The sequence below is a fragment of the Nymphaea colorata genome, chromosome 2 (assembly GCF_008831285.2).
Source record: "Nymphaea colorata isolate Beijing-Zhang1983 chromosome 2, ASM883128v2, whole genome shotgun sequence".
In the NCBI taxonomy this organism is placed as follows: Eukaryota; Viridiplantae; Streptophyta; class Magnoliopsida; order Nymphaeales; family Nymphaeaceae; genus Nymphaea; species Nymphaea colorata.
The window spans coordinates 24,602,853-24,628,616 of NC_045139.1; the positions used below are offsets into that span (position 1 = coordinate 24,602,853).

The 25,764-nt window shown below is 37.7% G+C and overlaps 1 protein-coding gene across 1 annotated transcript; it reads left to right on the plus strand.

The window, feature by feature from the left end:
- Positions 1–718: 718 nt before the first annotated feature.
- LOC116247034 (protein LURP-one-related 8-like) lies at positions 719–3,176 on the plus strand. Its single transcript, XM_031618980.2, has 2 exons — positions 719–1,049; positions 2,582–3,176. Exons 1-2 carry the CDS (start codon positions 795–797, stop codon positions 2,957–2,959), a joined length of 633 nt encoding a protein of 210 aa, XP_031474840.1. The 5' UTR covers positions 719–794; the 3' UTR covers positions 2,960–3,176.
- The last annotated feature ends 22,588 nt before the right edge of the window (positions 3,177–25,764 follow it).

Below are 25,764 nucleotides of genomic sequence, written 5' to 3' on the forward strand. Positions count from 1 at the left end.
TAGTCTATTTTTCGATCCTAAATCCAACAGTTTCTCAATACAAAAAGTAAAATAAGAATCTTAAGTGTGGATCAAATAAGAATCTTAAGTGTGGATCTTAGGTGTAACCTAAGATTCTTAGTTTGATAAACTGTGGATTTTACTACGAATTTATTTTATATCAACAAAATCATGTCACGTCAGATCCACATCAGAACCAAAGTTTTCAGATCCAGAGTAATCAAATGCCCCTTAGAATCTTAGATGATAATAGGTCAGGGGAATCAAATAGGTGCGCACACCCCTCCTTTCTTTTTCATCTTTGATTCATTGGGTACATTTGATATCAGCACTGCAGATTTGAGGTCCTGTGGTCTCTCAGCTGCTGAAAATCTATTGTTTTTTCTCAAATAGTGGATTTCATGCATCGTCGATTTTATCCAATGCCAATTACATGCAGCTTTTTTCTCCTATATAATGGTTCTTGTAGTTCTTAAGGAGAGATGTATAAACGGCACCTTTCTTATGTGTAAAACAATAAAAGTTTCAGCCTAAGTCTAATGGTGACATTAGACAAAAGACGACCCTGAATTTGTCCGCTAAGTGTGAAACTTTAGGTGCAGTTATGCAATAAAAAAAACTCTAAGCGGGCTTTCGCTAATCACGAATAATCTGAAGTAAGTCATTGAAATTTTCTGCCAAAGGAAGAAGGTATAATAAACCCCAAGATCGGCCAAGTTCAGGAAGAAATAACAGGGCACGCTTTCTGATCTGTTCTCTGGACCTGCCGATCCGGAAATTCAAAGGGTCGCGCCATGATGAGAAGGGTGCATTCGACTGCTTCACCAGAGGATCGGCCCTTCCCTGCTGCTAATGATGGCGAGATCGCAGAGAAAGCTAACACGCTCACAGTGTGGAAGAAGTCTTTGCTCTTCAATTGCAGAGGTTTTACGGTGTTCGACGGCAAGGGGAAACTGGTTTTCCGAGTCGATAAGTACGACACAGATCACAGGGACGAGATTGTTCTCATGGATGCGGCAGGAACACCGCTTCTTGCTATGAGGAAAAAGGTATGGTACAACATGTTTCATTATCTTAATACTGGAGAACCTCCTTTCTTCTTTCACCTTCCCCTGTAATTTTTGAATCTTAGCCTGTGGTTGGACACCTGGAAAATCATTTGGAGTTGGGTTTCTGAGAGTTTCTATCGATCGGAGTTGATGTCGGATGGCAATTAAACCTCTTGAAATTTTGTTTGACTTCGGAAAACCCAATTCAAGAGTGACGACCAGTAAATTTGTTGGAATAAGTACCAAATAACTGGATAAAGCACAATTTCTGTTATATTTAGAGAGAATTTCCTGACTGGAGTGAAGCAGGAAATTTTCATGTAGCATGTGTAATTGTAGTGAAGGCCGTTTTTGCATCAAATTGTGCCACACTGCCTGATCAACAATTAGATGCACTCGTGAATATATATATATATACACACACACATATGAGTCTGTTGTTGTGGGCAGGATGACTAAAATTTAGATTTCATTGCTAAAAAGATTATAAATCATCATTAAAGCTACTATAAATCGTCGCTGTATTATAAACTGTGGCAAAATACCAATTTAGTGACTATTTTCTAGCAATCAATTTTTAAATTTTAACTATCTTGCAACTTCCGACACACACACGACAATATTGAGCTCCCCTACTCTCTCTCTCTCTCTCTCTCTTTTTCTTTCTCTATAGGCACCGGTTGGTTAGTCATGCTAGATTCCAACAAAAATTATAAGTGTTATTTTAACCATTTTTGTTACATAAATCTCATTACCATGTACTAATTGGTGTATAACATGCATGTATTTTTGGTGGTTCTTATACTTTTTAGGAGTTGAAAAATCAACGGCGCCTAAAGTGCGTGAAAGCTTCGCGGCGAAAATCTCTACATCTTTCCCGGAACTACTTAAATCTAAAATGTTCTCTAGAATAAGAAGCATATATAAGCAATCTAATTTTGAGTCTCGTGATGCACGTATCAAATTAAGGTACACGAAACTAAGCCTACTAACATCATATATATGTGAACCATTCAAAAAATGTCCTGTCCATCCTATAAATCAAAAGTTGTACCACCATATAAAATAAATCATGGCTTCCAATACGTACTTATTTAATTATTTGTTTAATTTCTTACCCGGAGACTTTTTAAGTTGACCTATCTTAGTCCTGAGTCAACCTAAGCCCAGTTAGCCAGAGTTGTAAGTTGGAGCTCAAAACCATGTCTGTAATAATCCGCCCCAATCTCATACTGGGTTGGATACCCTTCGTTCGACTAATTTCAACCTACTTCTTATCAGTTTTAGTTTCAACTCCTAGAAAGATAGAAACCAAGATCACCAATCATTTAACAACTCCATTTATAAGCCTTTGAAGCTCCTCATAATGTTGAATACATGATTAAACTTCTTAAAATGGAGATTACAATCTCAACAACTGGGCTTAGACTGGTTAAATGCTCCATGCATGCATGTATTGTATTCTAACTTGTTAATTATTATATAATTTATATTGGGAGTTGTCCATAATGTCTACCCATGTTGCTTGGCAGAAACTGAGCCTAGGGGACCAGTGGCAGGTTTTCGACGGCGAGCCGCGGAGGAGCGGAGTGTCGCCAAAGCCGATTTACTGTGTGAAGAAGAAGGCTTCTCTTCTGCACCCAAGGACCCTGGCTCATGTATACAGTGGATCATGCAAGACCTTCCTTTATGTTGTCCACGATGCATACATCAGGAGATCATGCCAAGTTGTGGATGCATCAGGGAAAGTGGTGGCGGAGGTGAGAGCAAAAGAATCCGGGGCGAGCGGCGTAAGTTACAGGGATGTCTTCCAACTGATGGTGCAACCAGATCTTGATCCGTCGTTGCCCATGGCTCTGGTCCTGTTGCTGGACCAGATGTTCCCCTCTAAATGGTCGCCTGTTCTTTGATTGGATCCGAGTCCAAGCAATGTGCTTTGATCTTCGTCCGTGGCAAGCTTGCTTTTTTTGTGTGTTTGCCATAGATACTTTGTGGCTGAAGCTTTTCGTCGCCTGTAATAAATGGCTTGATGGTTACCAGTTTGAAATGATAAGATTGATTGAAGTATGGGCAAAGTTGGATCAGATCCAGAACAAAGGTTCACCAATTTTTGGCCGTTTTCGTTCACTTTCCATGTTTGTTTATCGAAATGGAGAAAAAGACCATTGATTGAACTGTAGATATTTGTGGACGCATGAACCAAAGCTGGATTTATTGACATTTTGAAATGAATTTGGTGGGAAACTGATTCTAGGGAAAAGTTTAACAGCCTCGGATTTTAGATCCAACAACTGAGAGCTTCACATAATTATCAAACAAGGGATATAGGAGCTGTGGATTTTAGATCCATAAAAGACCTGAAATCCGACAAAAGAGGGACTGTAAAAGGAGAGTGTGGGGTTGCTTCAAGACATATGGGGAAGCTTTGGTGGGAGGTCTCTTTCCATGGCCTAGTAGAAGTGGAGAGAGACTAGACGATCCTCTTTTCTAGAACTTCTATCTTTCTTGTTGGAAAAGAAAGGGCTTTGAAGTCTTCGTTGCAATTTTGCTGGTGAAAGAGATTAGTAAAAGAACTTGATCGAGCAATAGAACGGCGAGAGAAACCCTCTTTTCTCATCTGGACGTGCAAAGGCTAGTTGTGAGAAGCCCTTGAACTGGGATTTTCAGTTCTTAGGATCTGGTATCGCCCTTGATCTAAGTTCACAATCCACCAAACACAGCCTAGCTGCCGATACAAGAGTACTCCTTGCCCCACTATCATCAATTGTTTATTATTATAAAATTTGGTTAATGTTATTATTTTTCAAGACGAATATAATAACAATATTTTTCTCGGAATTCCAACCAATTCACCTGAATTCATCAATGGACAAACTATTCGCTTCGATAACATTGGTTGGCAGGCCTTTCCTCCCTTCTAGGCTTGAATTTGTACACGTATAATATGGAATAACATAAGGACAAGAAGAGTGAGTTGCGTGCACCACAATAGATATGCACCAAAAAAAAAAAAATTTAGACTTTTAATTTTTTCACTATTTTTTTTCTTGTAAGAGGACTCCCCTTTTGGGGGTTGTCTGATCATTATAATATTGAGTACATAATTTATTTTTATGCATTTATTGACGCGTATAACCAGCTTCACAAAAACGGTTTGGTTGGTTGTAACTATTGTTACAAAAAACGCCGTTTTTTAAAAAAAAACGCGTATTTAACGCCAAAAACAGTTCTGCCGTATAATACCCGTACTATTCCCGTTTTTTTTAAAAAAACGTCAAAAAACAAAAAACGCATATAATACCCGTTTAATACCCGTATAATACCCGTTTTTTGCCGTTATTTTCAGTTATTTTTCCGTTTTTTTATTAATTATTATTTTTTATAATTTTTAAGATGTATTAAATGTTTAATTTTTAAAAAAAATTTGCCGAACTTTTCCTGTTTTATTCCCGATATATAAAACTTTGCCGTATTATACCCATTTTTTTCCTCGCCGTTTAATACCCGTCCCCGTTTTTTGTGACAATGTGAGCATGATCGGAAAAAACTTGCACTCCACTAGCTATGTCATCATCTTTGGCTTTAATATTGGATCATGCAAAAGCAGAATGAGGGAAAACAATAGGGCAAAGTGGAAGTGGAGAGGCAAAGTTGATGGAAGTTTAGGAAGCAACGGGAGGCGAAAGAAGCTACCAAGTGGGCGAGCGAGTGCAAGTTTTTTGATGACTAAGATTGCCACCACTCATCTTCCTCGTTGCCTACTTCCATGGAAGCATGAAGTGCTTGCTTTGAGAGCAGCGTGTTGGATACCTACCTCCATTTACTTAGTCCCCACCCAAAGTTGTGTCAGCAGGCACTTGCTTTAAGAACAGCGTGTTGGGTACCTTCAATATTTTATACAGGAAAAGATGTAATTAGATCAGTTGATTTTGGTATTTGTATGTAGCTTCGATGAGAGATAAAATTAGCTTCTCAAAGTCAAATAGAACTTTATAATGACTTTTTTCAGCATTTTACTCGAGGATATTGAATTATTGAAAACATTAGAAATGGACAAAAAAAAATCATTTATCGTGTCTTGTCTTTGGGACCAACGTAGGGCTCAGCCACATGCTTTTAAGCAAATCCAAAAATTTTATACATATATATATATATATAATAATCTCGAAACTTTTAGTCTGCTTTTATCTATACATCTACATACACTAAATCTGCACCGTCGATCTAAAATAAGCAGTCCATTTAAACAATTATTTTTTTTATCTTTGTAACATTTAAATGTCCAGTATATATATATATATATCTTGAAATCCTCTAACTACCTTACCCTATATCTAATCATCTAATCGTGGCCACCAGAGGGTAGTGGATTTCTCCACCTATACATAGTCTTGTGCTTGGGACTAACGTGCAGCTTAGCCACAAAAAGTTAGGGCTTAATAATTTATTTGACAAACACACAAAGGTCAAACCGCCTTTTCTTGTCTTGATAGTCTTATCGTGTCAGCCATTGAGGTGGCCGGCGCCCTGAGGGATTAATACAGTAGCTTTGAATATGATGGGCACTTGGATTGAGTGCTTGTCCATGTTATCTCATGATTAATTTAGAGAGATATCAAAAAGAACGAATAAGAAAATATGTACCATACAGCTCTTTGAAATTGTTAAGAACATGAATAAGTTTTGTACCATTAGTTAAAAAAAAAAAAAAAAGACATTTCATGAATTAATTCGGCCGCTAAGTTAAGCAGAGAATGATGTGATAAAAGACTAAAAATAAACACAAAATCTATTATTTATTAGTTTGCATCATCCTCTTTAATTGCATTCACTTCGCATGCATGATTAACCATATTTGAATCAGTTAGATTTCTCTACGTTAATATGTAGCATAGTTATATAAAATTTTCTCTTAGTCATGCAATAGAGTAATCTAAGGAAAATGTAGATGCATCCAATAAAACCAAAAAAACAGCAAAAGAAACACACACACACACACACAAAAACAGATATTTTCAGCTCAATCTGCGTCCATGAAAAAACACAAATTTCATTGTTCTTTCAGTGAGTTCAATAGGCTGCTTTTCTCTGGTATTTATTCCTTTTAACAAGTTACAACAACATAAAATAGAGATTTCCTTTCCTTGAAATAACATTTGATTTTGTAAGCAATTTGTTTTTATGTTCTATTATGAACTAATTTTAGTATGTAAAGCACATTCTCTGTTACTTCATAAAGGATATGGATGATAGGTTGTTCATGTTGGTAGAGGTTTCCTTTTCTAATTTGGAGAATATGTGAGCCCCAATTTGTCATTTGGTTTAAGGGTGGTCATTGAGCGGGTGCCTGACTTAAGCCCACGTTGGCATTGGGCCATCTCGATCACTTATTTATAGTATTATTTTATTTATATACATTTTATAATGAATTATATTTTAATTTTCATCATGTTATATATATATATATATATATATATATATATATATATATATATATATATATATATATATATATATATATATACTGGAATGACGGTTTGACCCTGCCTTTGGCCTTCCGGGCATGGCAAACATCACAGAACTTTTGTCAATCAAAGGGCACCTTAGTAGTGGGCGGAGACGAGCGTGTGATAAGCTGAGCCACTAGTCGGTCGCCCCTCCAACTGTCAGGCGCTAGGAAAAAGGGTGCAAGGCATCCATCCCACAGTCGAGCGACCAATAGGTAAAGGGGGTTAACAAAGAACGTGGGTAGGCATATATCAGAGAAAAACTAGACCGTCTAAATATGATATTTGAAGTATTTTTTTTAATCTAACTTATCAATATGATCTTAAACATAAGTTGATGCAAAATAGTTTTTTAGGTTTTAATAGTATTTTCATAACAAGCAAACATGAATGGCTCCCATAACATGGGACATTTTGATAATAGAAAAAGCATGTTTTATATCACAATAGTTTTTATAAATATATTAAAATGTTTATATTTTATTTAAAATATTTTTAGCAAAAAAATAAAAGCTGAGGTTTTTCTTCATAACCTAAGTATTTGGTTTTTATCAATCCCTCTTTCACACACACATACATATATATATATATATAGTCAAGCTGGGTCGAACTTGGGGCCCGGTAACTGGTTAGGCTGGGTTCGGGCTGCACACTTGTTGGGACCCAGCATGAGATCGACTTCTTGCCGGGCTGGGCCGGGACGATTGGATGCCTAGCTCGGGATTGGTTTATCATGCCTGGTCGCGACAAAACATGTAGTTGACAACGGCCGCTAGCTGCCAACTCCATCGCCTTTGCTAACAAACTTATTGACAATGACCCATGTTATATAGTGGCTAGCCAATGGCTGGTATTGCACTTGGTAGCGTTGGGGAAAGCCCTTTATGTGGAAAAGAACTGCAATAGTGATTTTCTTCACCGGTAAAGGCCTATAGTGGTTCTTGCACAAGCAACTACTTTCTACATAGTTTTCTTTTTCCCAAGAGAGAAAGAGAGAGCCAACATGATCTTGATGTTGAGACTCATTGGTACAATCTTTTTAGCCATTATTGTTCTCACCAAAACAGGTCTCTCCCTTTCTTTTTAAGTAATGCTGCTTATATAGCAAGTACACCTTTTTTTGCATTCAGAATTACAAAATTTCCCAAATAATATCAAAAGCATTATGGGGAAGTATAACAGGCAACATAAAGGTTCTCTGTTTTATACATTTTTTTATTGCAAACTATTTGTTAATCGATCTGGATTCCCCTGGCCAGGAGTTGGAGTTCTTTAATTCTAATACCTAATACACTTAGTAGGAGGATAACTGCACACCACTATATTTAATGATCTGCATGGCCTGAAAATGAATGCAAGAAAAGCACTTAACCCTCTGCATAATGATGAGTAGAGCTAGAAATTTTTCTTGAGGTGAGTCGAATTAAAGTTTCTAAATTTTGACTAGGGCCAAAATATCATTTTTCAAAATTTTTATATAAAACAAGTGAAATTTTCTAAAATTTACATGTAAATTTTTGACTTTCCTTTTTTTTTTTTCGGAAAGTGGGCTAGGACCCATGCAGGCCCTACCTTGGCTTCACCCCTATGCATAATGCCAACAAGATATCAGCAGAATAGCATATACTTGCAACAATTGTTTCACATAAATTGCACCTAAAAGGCTAAAACAGTGTATCTGCTCTTCTCATAATTGAATTTTGATCAATCAACCATTTCAAGAGCAAAGACATACGATCAGCACCTGATAAAAAGAAAATCACATAAATAGATATAAGTTCAAGTTCCCTACATATAAACCACTGCCATGCTGCTCTTCTCATAATCTAATTTTGATAAATCAACCATTTCAAGAGCAGAGACATATGATCAGCACATGATCAAAAGAAAATCACATAAACAGATATAAGTTCAAGTTCCCTACATATAAACCACTGCCTAGACATGGTCACAGACCTTTGCCCCCCATAATTTGAAGTCAGAAGGCCAAACTGCAGACACCACATAAGGAATTTCCACATAACCTTACAACATTCTTTTAAGTACCCAGTACATGAAGTCTTCAAAGAACATCGAATAAGAAGGAGCAAAGAAATTTGCATATGAAGCCAACACACAAAAAGTTATAGAATTTTGAAAAAGAAATTGCAGAAATGAGAAATCTTACCAGGAAGATTTCCGCAACCTCTGATTGTAGCCAGAGTAGAAACACGACCTGTGGCCTGCAAGGCATTTTGCAATTATTGCTGCAAATGCCTCATTTGCATATCTGCAATTAAAAAAAAAAAGGCATGAGCATGCAATTTTGACTTCCAAAATGAATCCTTATAGTCATCATTTTCAATAATACGACACAAAGTTTCTATTCCGCACAAAGACGTCATTATTCTCAAAAAATAGGTTATGTCAACCAATCAAAGAGGCTGTTTGAGTTCCTGTTATTCTAAACTAGGATTGTCACACTAGAAGCTACTTTAAACTGAAAGTTTAGAAGTTTGGCTGCAGATATACTTCCCCACATACACAAAAGTGAGATGATTTGGTTGTTACAGCCTCCATCAAAACTAGCCTATCAAGGAGTTGGTAGCATCTAGCATTTTAGTTATGCTCATGACTTGTGCTTGAGAATTATGTTGCAAAAAAAAAAAACCCTTAAAAAGAGTAGCAGCTGATACTGATACATATGTTAAAATTTTGGAGTCAAACTGTTTCTTCTTAGTCAAAGTCTATTCTTGTCTATTTATTTATAATGTGTTTAACCGGTTTTACTATTTTACTCCCTGTAAGTGAGGGCAATTAGGTACTTTATCTACCATTCTTATCTTCAGTTAAAGGCCTTAGGAGGTCGTTTGAGGCAATGGAACAAAGCGAACACGGGCGTTCTGTTCATTAATTAATTAGTACACCAAATACCGTCCACCGGACAGCTGGGACAGGATGGATGAAAGACTGGAGGTATATATTTCTCCGCTGTCCTGCACCGTTCCGAGGGTAACCACGGAACAAACCCTTTCAGGATGCTGCTCCACATCCCTTTCAACAATCGACACTAGTCTCTCTCATCCCCTTTCCCACCGCTCACCGTCAAGTTGCTCTCTCTGTGCCAACAGACAGACCAGCGTGAACCTTGTAGTAAATAGACCTGGGGCCCGGGCAAGGCCGGGCCGACCCGGCCCGTTGGGCCCGAAACCTGGCTCGGGCCCCGCCTGATAGCCCGGGTCCCGGTTCGGGGTTCGGGGCTCCACCCGGTTCGACCTGTTTGGTAATAAAAAATATTTTTTAATTATAAAATAATTTTTTAATAATATAAAATATATTTTTAATAATAAAATACATATTATTAAATTTTAAAAAATTTAAAAATTTATTTTTTTAATTATAAACGAGCCAGATCGGGCCGCACATCAGGCCCGGGCCTGGCCCGCCGGGCCGGGTACTCGGCCCATTGCCCAGGTCTAGTAGTGAACACAAGATGGCCATTGTTGGTTGAATCACCATCATTCATTGGGATTTCTTTTTCTGCTACATCTTTGTTTCTCTCTCTCTCTCTTGCGTTACAAAGGTCAGGCCACCATTCAATTGTTGGTTTTAAGCATGAAAGGTAAGTTTTCCTTTTTCTCTTCTTCGTTTTCTTCTGTTTTTGTTACTTTGCACATATGTTTCTGCTGGATCTTTGTTTACGAGCATTGACAAGCTGGGCCAAAATTATTTTCTATGAATGGATGAGTGGAAGTGTTGCTCACTATAAGTGTTTGGTGACATTTCTTCGTGTCTTATATAAGAGACGAACATTGCTTTGACAAGCATCATCTTTGCGCTTGTGGATCAGAATCCTAAGTCCATCGAACAAGAGACGAGTGCTGGAGAGAACATCCTCCATTTAATGGCGAAGAGTGGTCAGCACCAGGCGTTTACGTGTACGTTCCTGGGTTAGCATTTGAGGGAACTTGCTAAGAAAACCAATGAAGATGGAAACACCATTCTACATCTGAGCGTTAAGAGCAGATCCGTCACTCACTCTCTGATCTCGAACTCTCACTGTCGCCATATACAAGTTCTTTCAACTCAGGCTTTCAATTTTCTAAAGATTGATTTACTTTAGTCAGACAGTTCCTGAATTCTCATATATTTCTTTTACGAGCTAGATCTGACCTACACCATTTATACTGAATCGAGATGGTCCGACCCATGCTCTATATGTCATAGGCCTCCCCTGGTCCAGGTCCTTTGACAGGCTTAAGTGCAGACGAACCAAAATTTACAAAAAAGAATAGAGACCATCTCAAGCGCAAGGTTACCACCCAAGGCCACACGGCAACTAACTTGTCAGTGGCGCTCCGCCCTCAAATCTTTTGATGGTGAATATAGTTCACGTACAATATTCCTACATAAATGTTACTTTAATATGTGATGTTATATCAGTCTTTTTTTATTCTTGTTGTGGCTAATTAATACGCTTTTATGTTTCTTTTAGACGTGTGGATATTCAAAGCTTCTATGCATGGTTGCAATATGTGTGTGTGTGTGTGTGAGGAGAATGTCTGGTATATCCATATAAACAGCGTTCGGGTACTTAGTTGCACTAAGCTTTGAAGTTGCAGTTGATGAATTTCATACTCAAGAAAAAGGCGGTGGATGTGAACGTTTGCAACAAAGCTGGAAAGACGGCTGTCAACATTGCTATTGAAGAGCACCCTCATCCTGAATCTGAACAAATAATGGTTGACCTTCGGAAGAAAATGGCATGACAGGACCTGAAGCAGTTCTCATTGCAACCATTGTGGTGGATGACAGCTTCACGGGGTCCTGAACACTATCGTTGTGGCTGCAGTTCTCATTGCAATGCTGGCGTTCTCGACCAGGGGCAGAGCCAAGATTTTCTTCAGGGGCGGGCCGACCGTCCAACCTCTGAATCTGGGTAGGGCCAACTGAATTCAAATCCAAAAAATACATTGTGCAATTAAAAAAATTTATTTTTTTCAATGTAATTTTTTTTTTCATTGGTTCGGGTGGGGCCATGGCCTAGGCGGCCCCCTCCCTCCGCCCCTATTCTCGACATTGATGAATCTGCCTGGCGGTGTGTACCAAGATGGTCCTCTGGCAGGGAGGGCCATCCTAAATACCCGCCCTCTCTTCCCCACCTTCTTGGCCTTCAACGTGGTTGCCTTGCTCTGTTCCCTCGTCATCGTCGTGATACAGTCCAGCTTGGTGGCCTTCACTAGGCATCTATTCATCTATCGGTGGGTATTTCTCGAAGCACTCTTGGCCGCATCCACCACATGCATATTCATGGACTACATGATTGCTGCTTGGATGATATACAGCTCGCTCTAGAAGTAAAAAGGCTCCACTAATGGTCATTCTCTCTATAGTTGTTGGGGTCGTCATCTCTAAGACCATGGCGAATTACCTTTTCCTGAAGCAAAGGATTGTGTGACCATGGCGAATTACCTTTTCTTGAAGCAAAGGATCAGGATGTTGTTTCGGGCCACCCAATCGGGCCCAAGTATTTCTTACACATCACAAGTATTGTTTGTTCAAAGCACTTGGCGGCCATAGTAGCCAATGCAAGATGTTGTGCTCTGATGTTGGCAGGCGTGCAATTTAGAAGCGCCCGGTGACGGTGGGCTGATTTGAGTGCTTTGTCTGCGCATAGTGCTTCCCGACTAGCCTGGTTCTAGGTGGACATATGACTTTGCACAGGCAGCAGACCAATAATGTGGGCAGAAAGAAACCTTTGCACATTGATCTTAACCTACCTCTACCTGTTGATGATCGTAACTGTAATTACTCCAATTTTTTTTAAAAAAGAATGTCCTCTTTTAGTAAAAACACAAGACCCAATTTTTGGATCTAAATTGGTCCAAAACCACAGTCCAAATTCAAACTAGCCAAAAACCCAAGTCCAAATCCAAATCGAGCATTTGAGACTCATTTACCCTTCCTTTTGACAAAAAACCTCCTTTTAGAGGGCGATTTTAGTCTTTTTGGTAAACAAGATTCATTTGCCCCTCTTTTTTGACAAAGACCTTTTAGAGGACTATTTTGGTCTTTTTGGTAAACAAGACTCATTCGTCCCTCCTTTTTGACAAAGAATCTCATTTTAGAGGGTGATTTTGGTCTTTTTTGGTAAAAAAAAACTCATTTGCCCTTTCTTTTGATAAAAAACATCCTTTTAGAGGGTGATTTTAGTCTTTTATAAAAAAAAAAAATCAAATTTTAGGTTTTAGCTCCAAAATCCTCTATAAATACCCCTCACTTTCCCCCTCTTGGGTAAGATTGGCCATTGAGAGAAACTCTAGTGTATTCTCACTTGAAGACCGAGAGTTTCTCTTGAGCTCTCTCTCTCTCTCTCCCTCTTCCTCTCTCGATTTTCCTCTCTAACTTGGAGCAAGCTACAACCCTCTTGGAGGCATCACCTTGGAGCTTCACTCAAAGGAAATCTTCAAGTGAAGGTGTTCATTTTCCTTAGGTTATTTCTCATTAGAGGTATGTAATCATCATCCCTCTCATTTCTTTCTTTCTTTCTTTTTTTTTTTTTTTCTCTTCTCATCTTCCTCTCCTCTCCCCATGACCAAAGGAGATAGCACTCAACTTCTTTTTAGAGACAAGAGGCTATGCTCAAGTGCATCGGAAGCACGAAAAGATAAGATGATACATTATTTTATGATTAAATCATGTTCTTTCAAGTATTCTTGTTGTTGTTATTCTTTCTCTTCATTAATATCTTCTTGCTCTTTATTCTCTTCAATATATTCTTGTTGTTATTATTATTTCTTTTCTTTAATATAGCCTTGTTCTTGTTATTTTCTTTTCTCTCTTCTTCCTCTTTTTATGGTCAAATGAGATAGCACTGAATCTCTTTTTAAAGACAAGAGGCTATGCTCAAGTGCATTGGGAGCATGAAAAGATGAGATGATCTTTCATTTCATGATTGAATCATGTATCCTCTTTTATTGAATATAATATTGTCTTTCTTTCTTCATTTTCTCATCTTCATTTTTCCATGGCCAAAGGAGATAGCACTCAATCTTTTTTTAGAGACAAGGGGCTATGCTCAAGTGCACCGGGAGCGTGGAAAGATGAGATGATCTTTCATTTCATGGTTGAATCATGTTTTCTCTTTTATTAAATATAACATTGTTTTTCTTTCTACATTTTCTCTTCTTCTTCATCTCCTCATAGCTAAAGGATGTAGCACTCAATCTCTTCTTAGAGACAAGAGGCTTTGCTCAAGTGCACCGGGAGCATGGAAAGATGAGATGATCTTTCATTTTAATCATGTTTTTTTTCATGAATACATTCTTGTTGTTTTTTTGCTTCTTCTTATTTTCCTCTCTTCCTTATTTCTCCATGGCTAAAGGAGATAGCTCTCAATCTCTATTTTAGAGTCAAGAAGTTATACTCAAGTGCACCAGGAACATGAGAAGATGAGGTGGTATATCATTTCATAGTTACATCATGTCCTCCCTCCTAATTGAACCTTGCTCTTTCCATCATCCTCTTTCTCTCTTTTATTCCTTGAATGTTGTCTATATATTATCCATGCATAGTTATCTGGTTTTCTACTTATATGTGAATGTATGGTGGAAATGAGAGTGTGATTTAGGGAATCTCTATTTTGATATTAATTTTTAAGGTTGGAAACCCGAGATAAACCCTCACGAAAATGTACATGTTAATATGCATTAGTTTCCTTCTTAATCATCCCATTAAGAACCCTAACGAGTGTCTCGTTATGTTGCTTGTTTTCTTCCATACCCAACGGTGGAATAAATATATCCCTTACAACAAACTAAATAATAACATTCTATGCTTATATAAATCATATTTTCCAAAACATTTTCAAAATGAACCTTCTAACATGGCCTTAGGAACTTAGCTTAGACTCTTGCATGAGTCCAAGCTTCCCTCCGGCCCACATTAAATTTGAAGTTGGTAATTTTAAGTTATTCCTTGATTTCTAATCTTGTGAATGTATGGATGTATACACATGTTATATACATCTATACCAACATGATAACCCCCATCTTTCTCTCTCTATGCTTTCACTTTCCATTTTATTAATTTTCATATGTGCATGAATACGTATGTACATGTGCTTCATTTCCTCTCTTTCAAATATTTATTCTTCTTTTCAAGACAAATATCTTCTCTTATAAAATTTCTACCCATATATACGTATGATATTTTTTTTTTCCTCTAAAATCTCTCTTTCTCTTCAAATCAATACATCTTTTTCTCTTAAGCTTTCACATATGTGTATATGTGATGGTATGTACACATGTATGCATGTCTTTCTCTATCTCTCTCTCTTTCTTTTCATAAGAGTGCTTTATCTCTTGTATTCTTTTTGACATTCTCTTCTCATGATATTTTTATTTACCAACCTCATTAAGACCACAAACCAAGTAATCACCCAACATTGGAGTCATACTTGATGGTCTACAATCTCAATCTTCTTTCAAAAATTTTCCTTCTTATATACCACAACAAAAACCTTAGATGTATGTTGTGGTAGGAATGACTTTAGATGAATGTTGTGGCAGGAATGTTTTATATTCACATAGGATAAATGCACCTATGCATTCTCACCCACTTTATTTCGCTTATGATCACAAGCATCTCTCCAAAAGAACTTAAGCAAGATGGGATGGAGCTCTAACTAGGTGGTAACCAAATTAGAGCAAAATCTCAAACCTACTTAAAGTCTTAAGAGAACACTAAAGTGATTTCAAAATGATTTCACAAGTTTTTCAAATGATACTTACTAATTCCACTTTTTTCTTAAAAGATTTCACATTTTCAAGCAACCCTTCAAGAGTCTTTCCATAAATTTGAAACGTCAAACTTTCAATATTTTCTACACCGCATAGAGAATCAAAAGGATGTTTAAGTTAAAACGAAATGCATCAATAATAAACATAGTCATTGGGTTGATTACCCCCGGTAAAGGCACTGAGAATGGTCGACCCTCGTACCGACGGGCGAGTCCCTTTATTTCCTATTTCAAAACAAAAACTCATTTTTCTGGAGCACTCCAAAACCAATCGAAAATTTTGGGAATGCAAACAGTAATGAAGAAGAAAAAACAAAAGGCGTGAAGTGGCCGAAGAAGATGGCACTGCTGGGTATGAGAAGTTGGTAATACCAAAATTTGGAGAATTTTTTGTTATTTTCTTGGGTTGGTGCTTGTGTCTCATGTTCAATACAGTAAACAACTGTTAAAAGGATATTGACCTTTCGTCAATGGAATTGCAACTTGTTTTTATTTTTTCTACAAGTACATCAAAATTCAGAAGATACCAGATAAGTGGCTCCAACAGGAGGGCAGAAGCCCTTAATCTAGTTGGGGGGCTGCACTAGGTGACCAGCTGGTAACCGATATCTAATCTGGTATGGGCACAAGTCCAGGCCTAGGCTCGGCTCCTACTCGGATCAGCTGAACGGGAGCTCGATTTGGGCCGATAATGTTCAAAAAATTATTTTTTTGTCATTAATAATATATATTAAAAATATATTTTATATTAAAATTTTTATTTTATACTTTAAAAATATTTTTTATTATAACTGGATGATGTTGAGCCCCGGCCCATTCTAATACCGGGCCGGGTCAAGCCTGATAAGGCTTTTTATGCCACTTGAGCCCAGGCCCGAGTTGGGCTCGACGCCGAGTACCCGGCAGCTGCCCGACCCAGTGCTCAAGCTTAATCTAGCCGGCCCAGCCTGATAAGAACCAGATCCGGGTCGCCCTGATACCCAAAACTTAAGCCCGGCCCCGGCTCAACCCGGCCCGGTTATAATAGAAAAATATTTTTTTTATGAATATAAAATATATTTTTAGTAATAATATATACATTTTTTATAACAAAAATATTTAAATGTTATTGGGCGGGTTTGGTCCTTCCTCGGCCCGATCCGGGCTGGCCCATCAGGCTGGGACCTAGGCCTGTGTCGGGCAGGGCTATATGAGGCCTGCATCTCCAGCGACAGAGGCTGACTGCAGCAGTTGACGGAGAAGCTGCCCCGCATCATCAACCAATTAAGATCTTCGTCTCAAGACACAGCCCCTGCATCTGGCTGTTTAGGAAGGACAGGCGGAAACAGTTGGTTATCTGCTGAAGGTGAAACTAGAGCTCTCAACCAGGCAGAACTCCATTCGGGAGAGTTCGCTACTCCTAGCTTGCAAGCGTGGTCATCTCTCCATGGTGGATCGACTACTTCCTGCTTCTGCTTCTCCAGCCACCATGGATCATCATTGTGCAAGCTGGATTTAGAATCTACACTTGGGTTTTAAAGTGTATAGTTGAAATCATCATTGTGCTCGTTTGTTTGCTTTGATTTAGCTTGATCTTCCATTTACAAGATTTGATATCCATCAATTTAAGATTTAGAGGTAACCACTTTGTCAAATCGGCAAAAGCATGACAAGTCATATTTGCGAATTCAAGATAAGAAGTAACTGAATGCCTTACATGCATGTTTTGTACATGTAATACTTGTCTCGTTAGTGTAGCCTTACAACAAAACTTGCCACACCAGCAGATTTCTACTTAGAGCTCCTTCAATGTAGATGTTACTTTTTTTTCACATCTATCTCCTGGTGATCTATCAACACAGAGATAGTCAAAGCATTGGTGGAGAAATGGCCGATGTCTGCAGTAGAGGAAATAATGGTAACAACTCAAATCTTGGTTGATCCATGAGCTACTTAAGATTCATCAAGCACATACTATAGGCCATGGCTATTTCCACTCTCATCTTTTGTCCTTTTCTGGTCCTCCATCCTTCCTATTCTATTTCTGACAAGTTTCATAGGCCAAATACTACATATCTCAAAAGATATATCAGAATATTAAATACTATCAAGAATTTTCATCTACATCAAGAATTTACATAGATGGAGGTATCTCATCTGACCTTGGCTTCAAATTTAAAATCAAAGTATATTTGATGCCTTAATATCACGGTGAATTATACAAAGATGACCTACGGATGGAAATCTTCATTAGGGAAGAACTTTCACAAGTATATTACTAACAAATATTAGTATTATGTGCTGTAAGCTGTAACTGCCTCATTTAACTCAATGATCCGAGGAACTCACAGTCCTCATGGAGATAAGCAAGTCCACTTGTAGCCCCTAGTGCAATTTTCAGCCGCGTTGTCCAATGCATTGTTGGATGACTCTTTTATGCAACAATAACAACACAAAGCTGTTGGATAGTGGCCATTGAGCCCTATCCGGATATCTCGTAACTGCAAGGCAGTTACGACATTTACTCAAAAGTTCTCATGAGATGAAGTTCATCCTTATCTCAACCTATTCTTAAAAAATCTCTCACGCTAACCGCTGCTGGATTTGGGGAAAACCTAAGGGGCTGGCTATTTATATCCAGCAATACTTAGTGTTGGACGATCTATAGAAGATTACATGAGAGGAGCCCCTTAGAAGGAAACCCTAAAAATTCTATCGGTTACACCTTCCACTTCTACTTTATCTTCTTCCTTTGTCTCTATCGCCTCTGCCATTTGTAACGTGAAGACTAGGGGTGGGCATCGGGCCGAGCTAGCCTGAGCCCGACCCGGCCCGGACCGTTTGATAATAAAAAATTATTTTTAATTATAAAATAATTTTTTAATCATATAAAATATATTTTTAATTATAAAATACACATTATTAAGTTTAAAAAATAAAAAAAAATATTTTTTATAAATTATTAATGTGCTGGATCGGGCCGGGCCCACCCTGATAGCCCGTTTTCCCGACCCAGGCCCGACCGGGCCGGGTACCGGGTACCCGACCCGACGCCCACCCTTAGTGAAGACTCATCCTGGAACATCTCGTGGTGAATCTGCTGAGAAGAAAAGGACGTCGATCCTCTGTCGACACCCCAACTGTGGTATCAGAGCCCAGGAGATCAATGTTCGGCACATGTAAGTTATATTCAGAATCCATGCACAGATAGGGTATGATCTTAATTGATTAAGGCATGCTAGATCATAGATTAAGGACTATGCTGCGTGTATGGAGCATGTTAGCCTAAAAGCTTTCTGTTTACACAACAGCATGTTTAAACAAAATTAAGTCTGTATATATGTTTTCTGTACATGTCATTTAAGAAGCATGTCGATTGCAGATTGCTAGATATACTTTCTGTGCATGTAAATTTAGGAGACTGAAGCATCTAATACACTATGTCGATAGATATTGCTTGTGAAAAACTTTATGTGCCTGTAATCCTAAAAAACAGAGGTATTTGTTTTGACTCTGCTCTTTGAGAGCTTCTGGTCTATGAAGCCATAGACTAGAAGCTCTCCCGTGTTAGACAAAGTTGCAAATGGAAGCCAGCTTTGTCGGCCTCACAGAGCAGAGAACCTTACAAGAACGAAAAGAAATATATATATATACCTTGATCTGGATTTCTGTTTTGCGAACCATCTGTTGCTGTCGAGAACTCCACTTTGTTCAAATGCATTTTCTTCTTCCCTGGTGCCCTGCGCCCTCTTTGTTTTTTCCTATCGTCAGAGACCACTGGTTTAGAAATACGACCCCTCTGCTCCTGCCTTCTCTACCGATGAGCTGCAGTCGCTCGATCGACTGGAAACAAGTCGTCTTCCTCATGCGAGAAGCAGAGATCTCCTCTTGCTGAAAACAGGGAGGCGACATGGGTAAAGGAGGAAGACAACATTTGATGCCCTACAGACTTCCTCCTGTCGGTCCTCTGAGACTGTCGGCTCATACTGTCGTTTATTTGCTTCTGGTTTTGGGATGTCTTCCTCACAAAAAAGATAAAGCAGCACAGAGGAGGCCGCGGCCGAAATCTCCATATGGTAGAAATGGAGTCGAGCCAGCACGAGCACAAGGGGCCTCAGTTGCTCTCTGCAAGTTGAACTCGGCTCCTGTGCGGTAGAAATAGAGGAGGACGGCCTTCTCTCGGTGACGGTGGTGGAAGACGGGTAGAGGCAGCAATGTTGGTACGGGAGGCGAAACCCTCTACTAGGGTTTCGCGAGAGGGAAGAACTCTCGAGAGGAGAGAGAGAACAAAAGTGAAAATGAGAAAAAAAAAACCGACGAAAAGGGTTTTTATAGTCGAAGTTCAAAAAAATACTAAAACAGTCCTCCATTTATGTGTTATTATCAACAAAGCTGTTATAGTTTTCATAAATTAAAGCCGCAACATTTTTGCTGAAAAGTTTTTTCAGAAAGAGGTTTGCGAAAATTATTTTCATCAAAAACTGGGAACTTTATAGGAAATTGCTTTGGGGTACCCTCAGAATTATTATAAATTGCAAAAAGAGGGTTCTAAAAAATTATTTTGCAATTTCAATAGAAAACTGTGATTTTATAAGTAATTGTGTAAAGGCAACTTCAAACTATTGGAAAATTAAAGAAGGAAGGTTCATCTAAGGTTTCTTTGTTCTAAATATTATTTTAGAATGATGTTTGAGACCTCTTGATGTGATATTCATTGTGATGTTTTCTCTTTTCTTTATTGTTTTTTATTTGCCATGGAAAATTAATTTAGAAATGACATCAAGAATGAGAGCTTCTAAATTAGCCAAGACTCAGAAACTAAATGGGACAAATTTTCATACATGGAAACGTAGGATTATTTTGGCCTTGACTTTGGAAAGACTCGTTTATGTGATCAACCAACCTTTTCCCACTTTAACAGATAAACCTACAGACGATGAAAGAAAGACATATGAGTCTTTTACCACTGATGACCTGATGCCTAAAACTATCATGTTAACCTTCATGGAAGATGATCTGATCAGGGTATTTGAGCATTGTCCAATGGCAAAAGAAATGTTTGGTTCTATTTCCTAATACAACACCACTACTACGATGCACGTGCAGTTACTGTTAGAACAATATAATTCATATAAGATAAAAGAGTCAAACAATGTAATGGATTATGCTAATAAGATGTTGGTCATGACTAAAGATTTAGCCGTGGTGAGGAATGACATATCTGACAACATGCAGATTAGTACAATCTTGAAAAGCCTACCTTTTTTTTGGGATGTGGCAGTTAATGCCTTGAGTCTCCAATTTGATAATCTTGCATTAAAAAAGCTTCCTATACAATTAGCTCTACAGCAACAACGTCTGACCAAGATAAAGAGAGTAGAACTGATGACAGTCCAGGAAAAACCTGTTAGTAGTCATATGCATGTAAGACCAAAACAACTTAAAAATCGAAGCGATGGTAAGTTCAAAGGCAATTTTGTAGGTACTAAGAAATCTCAATGAAATGTAGTGAAATGCTACAGATGTAGAAAGCCTGTACATATCAAGAAGAACTGCAGGATGAAGTTCCCGAATAAGAAAGATTACAATGGTCAAGACAATAACAACAGGAGGAAGCCACAAGGGGACTTCGACAGAGAAGTCATCTGCGTCGTGTCAAAATGATTGTTTGCAGATGGAGATCTGACTGGTTAGTGGGTTGATTCGAGAGCTACTCGTCACATTCCGAAGACAAAAGAATGAGTGGTCGACGTGGAAGATCTGAGTCCAGAAACACACAAGGTCTATATGAGAAACAACTCATATTGTGATGTCATGGGAATTGGGACATGGTATGTTCAAACTTAATGATATGAATGAAGCTTTCGGTTCTGCTTATTTCGATTGTGCAATGAGTATGAATGTAAACTTATGGCATAAAAGATTAAGTCATATAAGCATCAAAAAAATGAAGACTCTAGCACAGCAAGGGTTAATACCTGACATAAATATAAATGATTTCGTGAAATGCGAGTCGTGTGTATACGAAAAGATGGCAACGAAACCATTTTCGTCTGAAGTAATTCGGGCCACTAAACTATTGGAGATAATCCATACTGATATCTGTGGACCTTTCAGAGTTCAAACTCATAGTGGCAAGTTATATTTCATAACATTTATTGACGACTTCTCAAGATTTCGTTATATTTACCTTATTAGACACAAGTCAGAAGTACTTGAGAAATTCAAGGAATACAAATCTGAAGTCGAGAGACAACTTGGGAGATATATTAAAGTTGTAAGGTCTGATCGAGGAGGAGAATACACTTCTAATGAATTTTTTGAATACTGTAAAGACCTTAGAATTAATAGGCAAAAGACAGTGCCTAGAACACCGCAACAGAATGGTGTGGCTGAGAGGTGTAACATAACCTTCTTGAACATGGTGAGATCCATGTTGGCAAGTGTACGATAACCAAAAGTTTTTTGGGGTGAAGTTGGGTTAACAGCTATATATACAATAAATCAAGTGTCCTGCAAAGCAGTTCCAACCACTCTTTATGAGAGATGAACTTGCGGAAAACTAGATCTGAGATATCTGAGGAGATGGAGGATCTGTAGCACACGTAAAAATTCTAGATCCAAAAATGAATAAACTAGATAATGGATTATGATGTATATTTATTGGATATCCAAAAGGATCCAAAGACTAAAGATTGTATCATTCAACTATGAGACTTATAGAAAGCAGGGAAGTATAGTTCATAGAAAAACTCAATAATAATAATTTTGATCCAGTTGAATATCGAAATGATACGCTGGATGATCTGATTTATTCAGAAGAACAGTCTGGTAATGAACCGATTGGAGATCTGTTTGGTAATAAACCAACTGAGCAGGAATTATCTGAGGAACAGATTGGTAATGAACCGATTGAATATCAGTTAGGTAATGAACCAATTGATCTGAGTACCCCGTCATCTGAAACGCTATCAGGTCATAAAAAACCTAGAGTTCCTCATTCATATTTGAATGATTATTATATATATATGGCAGAGGAGTTATGCTGTTTAGCAGATATTGACAAAATGTTTGACAATCTGATATATGACGAAGCTATAAGCTGGCATGAATCATCAGATTAGATGAATGTTGTGGATGAAGAAATTGAATCTGTAGAAAATAATAAAGTTTGGGAATTAGTATATCTTCCTAATGATACAAAACTCATTGGATGCAAATGGGTGCTAAAGAATAAGTATAAAGCTGACGGATCAGTCGAGAAATTCAAAGCTAGACTGGTGGCAAAAGGTTTTTCCCAAAAGGAATGAATTGATTACTCAAAAATCTGTTCGTCGGTTGCAAAGTTTGCATCAATGAGAATAATTTTGGCTATCACAACATTCTATGACTTACATATTTGTCAGATGGATGTGAAGACTGCTTTCCTGAATGGTGAGTTGAAGGAAACTATATATATGACTCAACCATAGGGGTATGTCATCAAAGAAAAAAAAGACAAAATGTACAAGCTGAATAAATCGTTATACGGATTGAAACAGTTACCTAGACAGTGGTATTTTATGTTTCACAAAGCAATTACAAAGCTCGGGTTCGTTGCAAACCAACTAGACCACTATGTATATGTCTGGAAAAGTGGGAGTTTTTTTCGTATCTTATCATTATATGTTGATGACGTATTACTAATAGAAATGATAACGACATGATATTCAAAACGAAAACTTGGCTGAACAAGAACTTCGAAATGAAGGACTTGGGTGAAGCATCCTATATATTAGGAATAAATATCACTTGACATAGAAACCCAAGAATCTTGAGTTTAAGCCAAGAAAGATATATTGATTATATCTTGCAGAAATTTCGTATGTTAGACTGCAAAGCAATTGTGAATCCTATAACTAAAGGAGCAAAATTAAGTAGGAATGATTGTCCTGGTAAAAGACAACAAAAATTAGATGTTTCATATACACAAGTTGTTGGCAGTATGATGTATTTAATGCTTTTATCAGACCAAACATAAGCTTTCCTATCGGTCTGGTAAGTCGTTATCAAAGTAATCATGAATGTCCTCATTGGTAAGCAGTCAAAAGGATTTTTCGATACATTAAAAGATCGAAAGGACTGAAATTGTCATATCAAGCAAATGAGCTAACTTTAGTTGGCTATTCCGATGCATATTTTACAGGTTGCAAAGATGACAGTAAATCTACTTCAGGGTACGTTTTCCTCTTTGAAGGTGGAGAGATAGTCTGGTCCTGTAAAAAACAAGGATGTGTTGCTCAACACACTCAAGAAGCAGAGTATGTAGCATGTAATGTTGCAACTACTTTTGCTGTCTGGATAAATCGGTTCTTGAAAGACTTGAAATTAGATCTTGCTCAAGAACCAGTTCAACTATACAGTGATAATCAAGCAGCGATATCTCTAATGAAGAAATGAGTTGTTAACTCAAAAAGTAAACATATAATGGTGAAATACCATTATGTTCATGAAATGATCGAGAAAAATGAAATCTCAATTGATTATTTGCCTACCAATGATATGATAGCTAATCCATTAACTAAGAGAATATCTGAAGACTTGTTTTCAAAATATGTAGCTCATATGGGGTTAAGATATATTTGAAAGGTTGCGAAGGAAAACCCAATGAATGGAAAACCTCGCTATAAACTTTGAACAAAGTTACGATGGAAAAACCAGTTATGAAAAACCATGTAACTAACTAAATAAAGAAAACCCACATATAGTGGAAGCAAACTGGCAGTCTCATGGCCAAGTGGGAGATGTTGGATAGTGGCCATTGAGCCCTATCCGGATATCAGTTACAAGATTTACTCAAAAGTTCTCACAAGATAAAGTTTATTTTTATCTCAACCTATTCCTAAAAAAACTCTCACGCTAACCACTGCTGGATTTGGGGAAAACCTAAGGGGTTGGCTATTTATATTCAGCAATACTTAGTGTTCCGGATGATCTCTAGAAGATTACATGAGAGGAGCCCCTTAGAAGGAAACCCCAAAAATTCTATTGGTTACTTCTTCCTAGTGCAATTTTCAGCTACGTTGTCCAATCCATTGTTAGATGACTTTTCTGCAGCAATAACAACACAAAGCAACAACATTATTTTAAAGCATGATCATCAAACTGAAATGTCAAAAAAAAATCGGGCGAAAAAATTATCACCTTTTTTGTTATAAAAAATCTAGATGCAATACTCTCGCGAGGAGGATAAATTTTTATTAGCTAATCAAGAAAAGGACATTATTTCTAAAACATCCCTTGAGGTAATGAGTCGTGTCTAAGTGGGAACTTCTTTGCAGCAAAAATGCCATTGAATTTCAACCCCAACTTTGCGGTTAAGCCTGACGGTAAAGGAATAACTCCTTTACATCTTGCAGCCAAGAAAGGGTGGACGAATATCATGATGAAGATTCTTGACAATGATCCTAACTCTACTTGTGTTCTGACAAGAAGAGGGGAGACCATCTTCCATTTTATGGCAAAGAATGGACACTACGAGTCCTTGCGTCTCGCCACAGGATACTATCAACGAAGCCTTCTATCCTTCCAGTATGAAGAGGGAACACAGTTTTGCATATCTACGTTATGAATAGACATATGTGAGTACACCGCTCCCTCTCCCTCTTTAATACTCCGTCAGCCATTTGGACGACCTTTTTTGGGGGTTTGGTTTTTATGTGAAGAAGTTCTTGGTTTTTATGTGAAGAAGTTCATACCACATTATCCATTCTTTCATTGTACCTCATTAATAGGCCCGGTGGATTGGGCCGAAAAGGTCCGATAACTCTTAAAAAATATTTTTTATTAATAATATATATTTGATTAATAAATATATATTTTATATTCAACAAATTAATTTTATATTTTAAAAAAATTATTATAACTGAGCCAAGCCGGGCTGGGCTTGGGCTCGGTTTTGGACATCAGAACAGGCCAGCCTAATGCCCACCCTTAGCCATGAGCAACTATGATAGAACCCCTCAAGCTAACTACTTTTATCATCAAAAGTATTTGGTTTTTGTAGTGCTTCAGAAAAATGAGGTTTTATTTTAAAAATGAGATAGAAATGGACTTACTCGTTAGTACGAAGATTGACTTATCACAGTGCCTTTATTGGGGTAACCAATCCAAGGGCTATGCTTATTTTGATGCATTTCGTTTTGGATTAAACATCTTTTTCATTCTAAATACGATGTTGGATTTGAGAAATATTGAAGATTTGATGTTTCAAACTTTTGAGAAAGTTCTCGAAGAATCACTTGAGAATGTAAAACATTTTGATTTGAGAAATTTTAAAATAAGAAATCTTTATAAATATCATTTTGAAACCATTGAAGGTCACTTTTAGAAATCACTTCATCAAAAACCGCCCCTTGGGAGACAATTTTGGCTCTATTGGGTGACATTAGCACTGCCAAGTCCTCAAAGA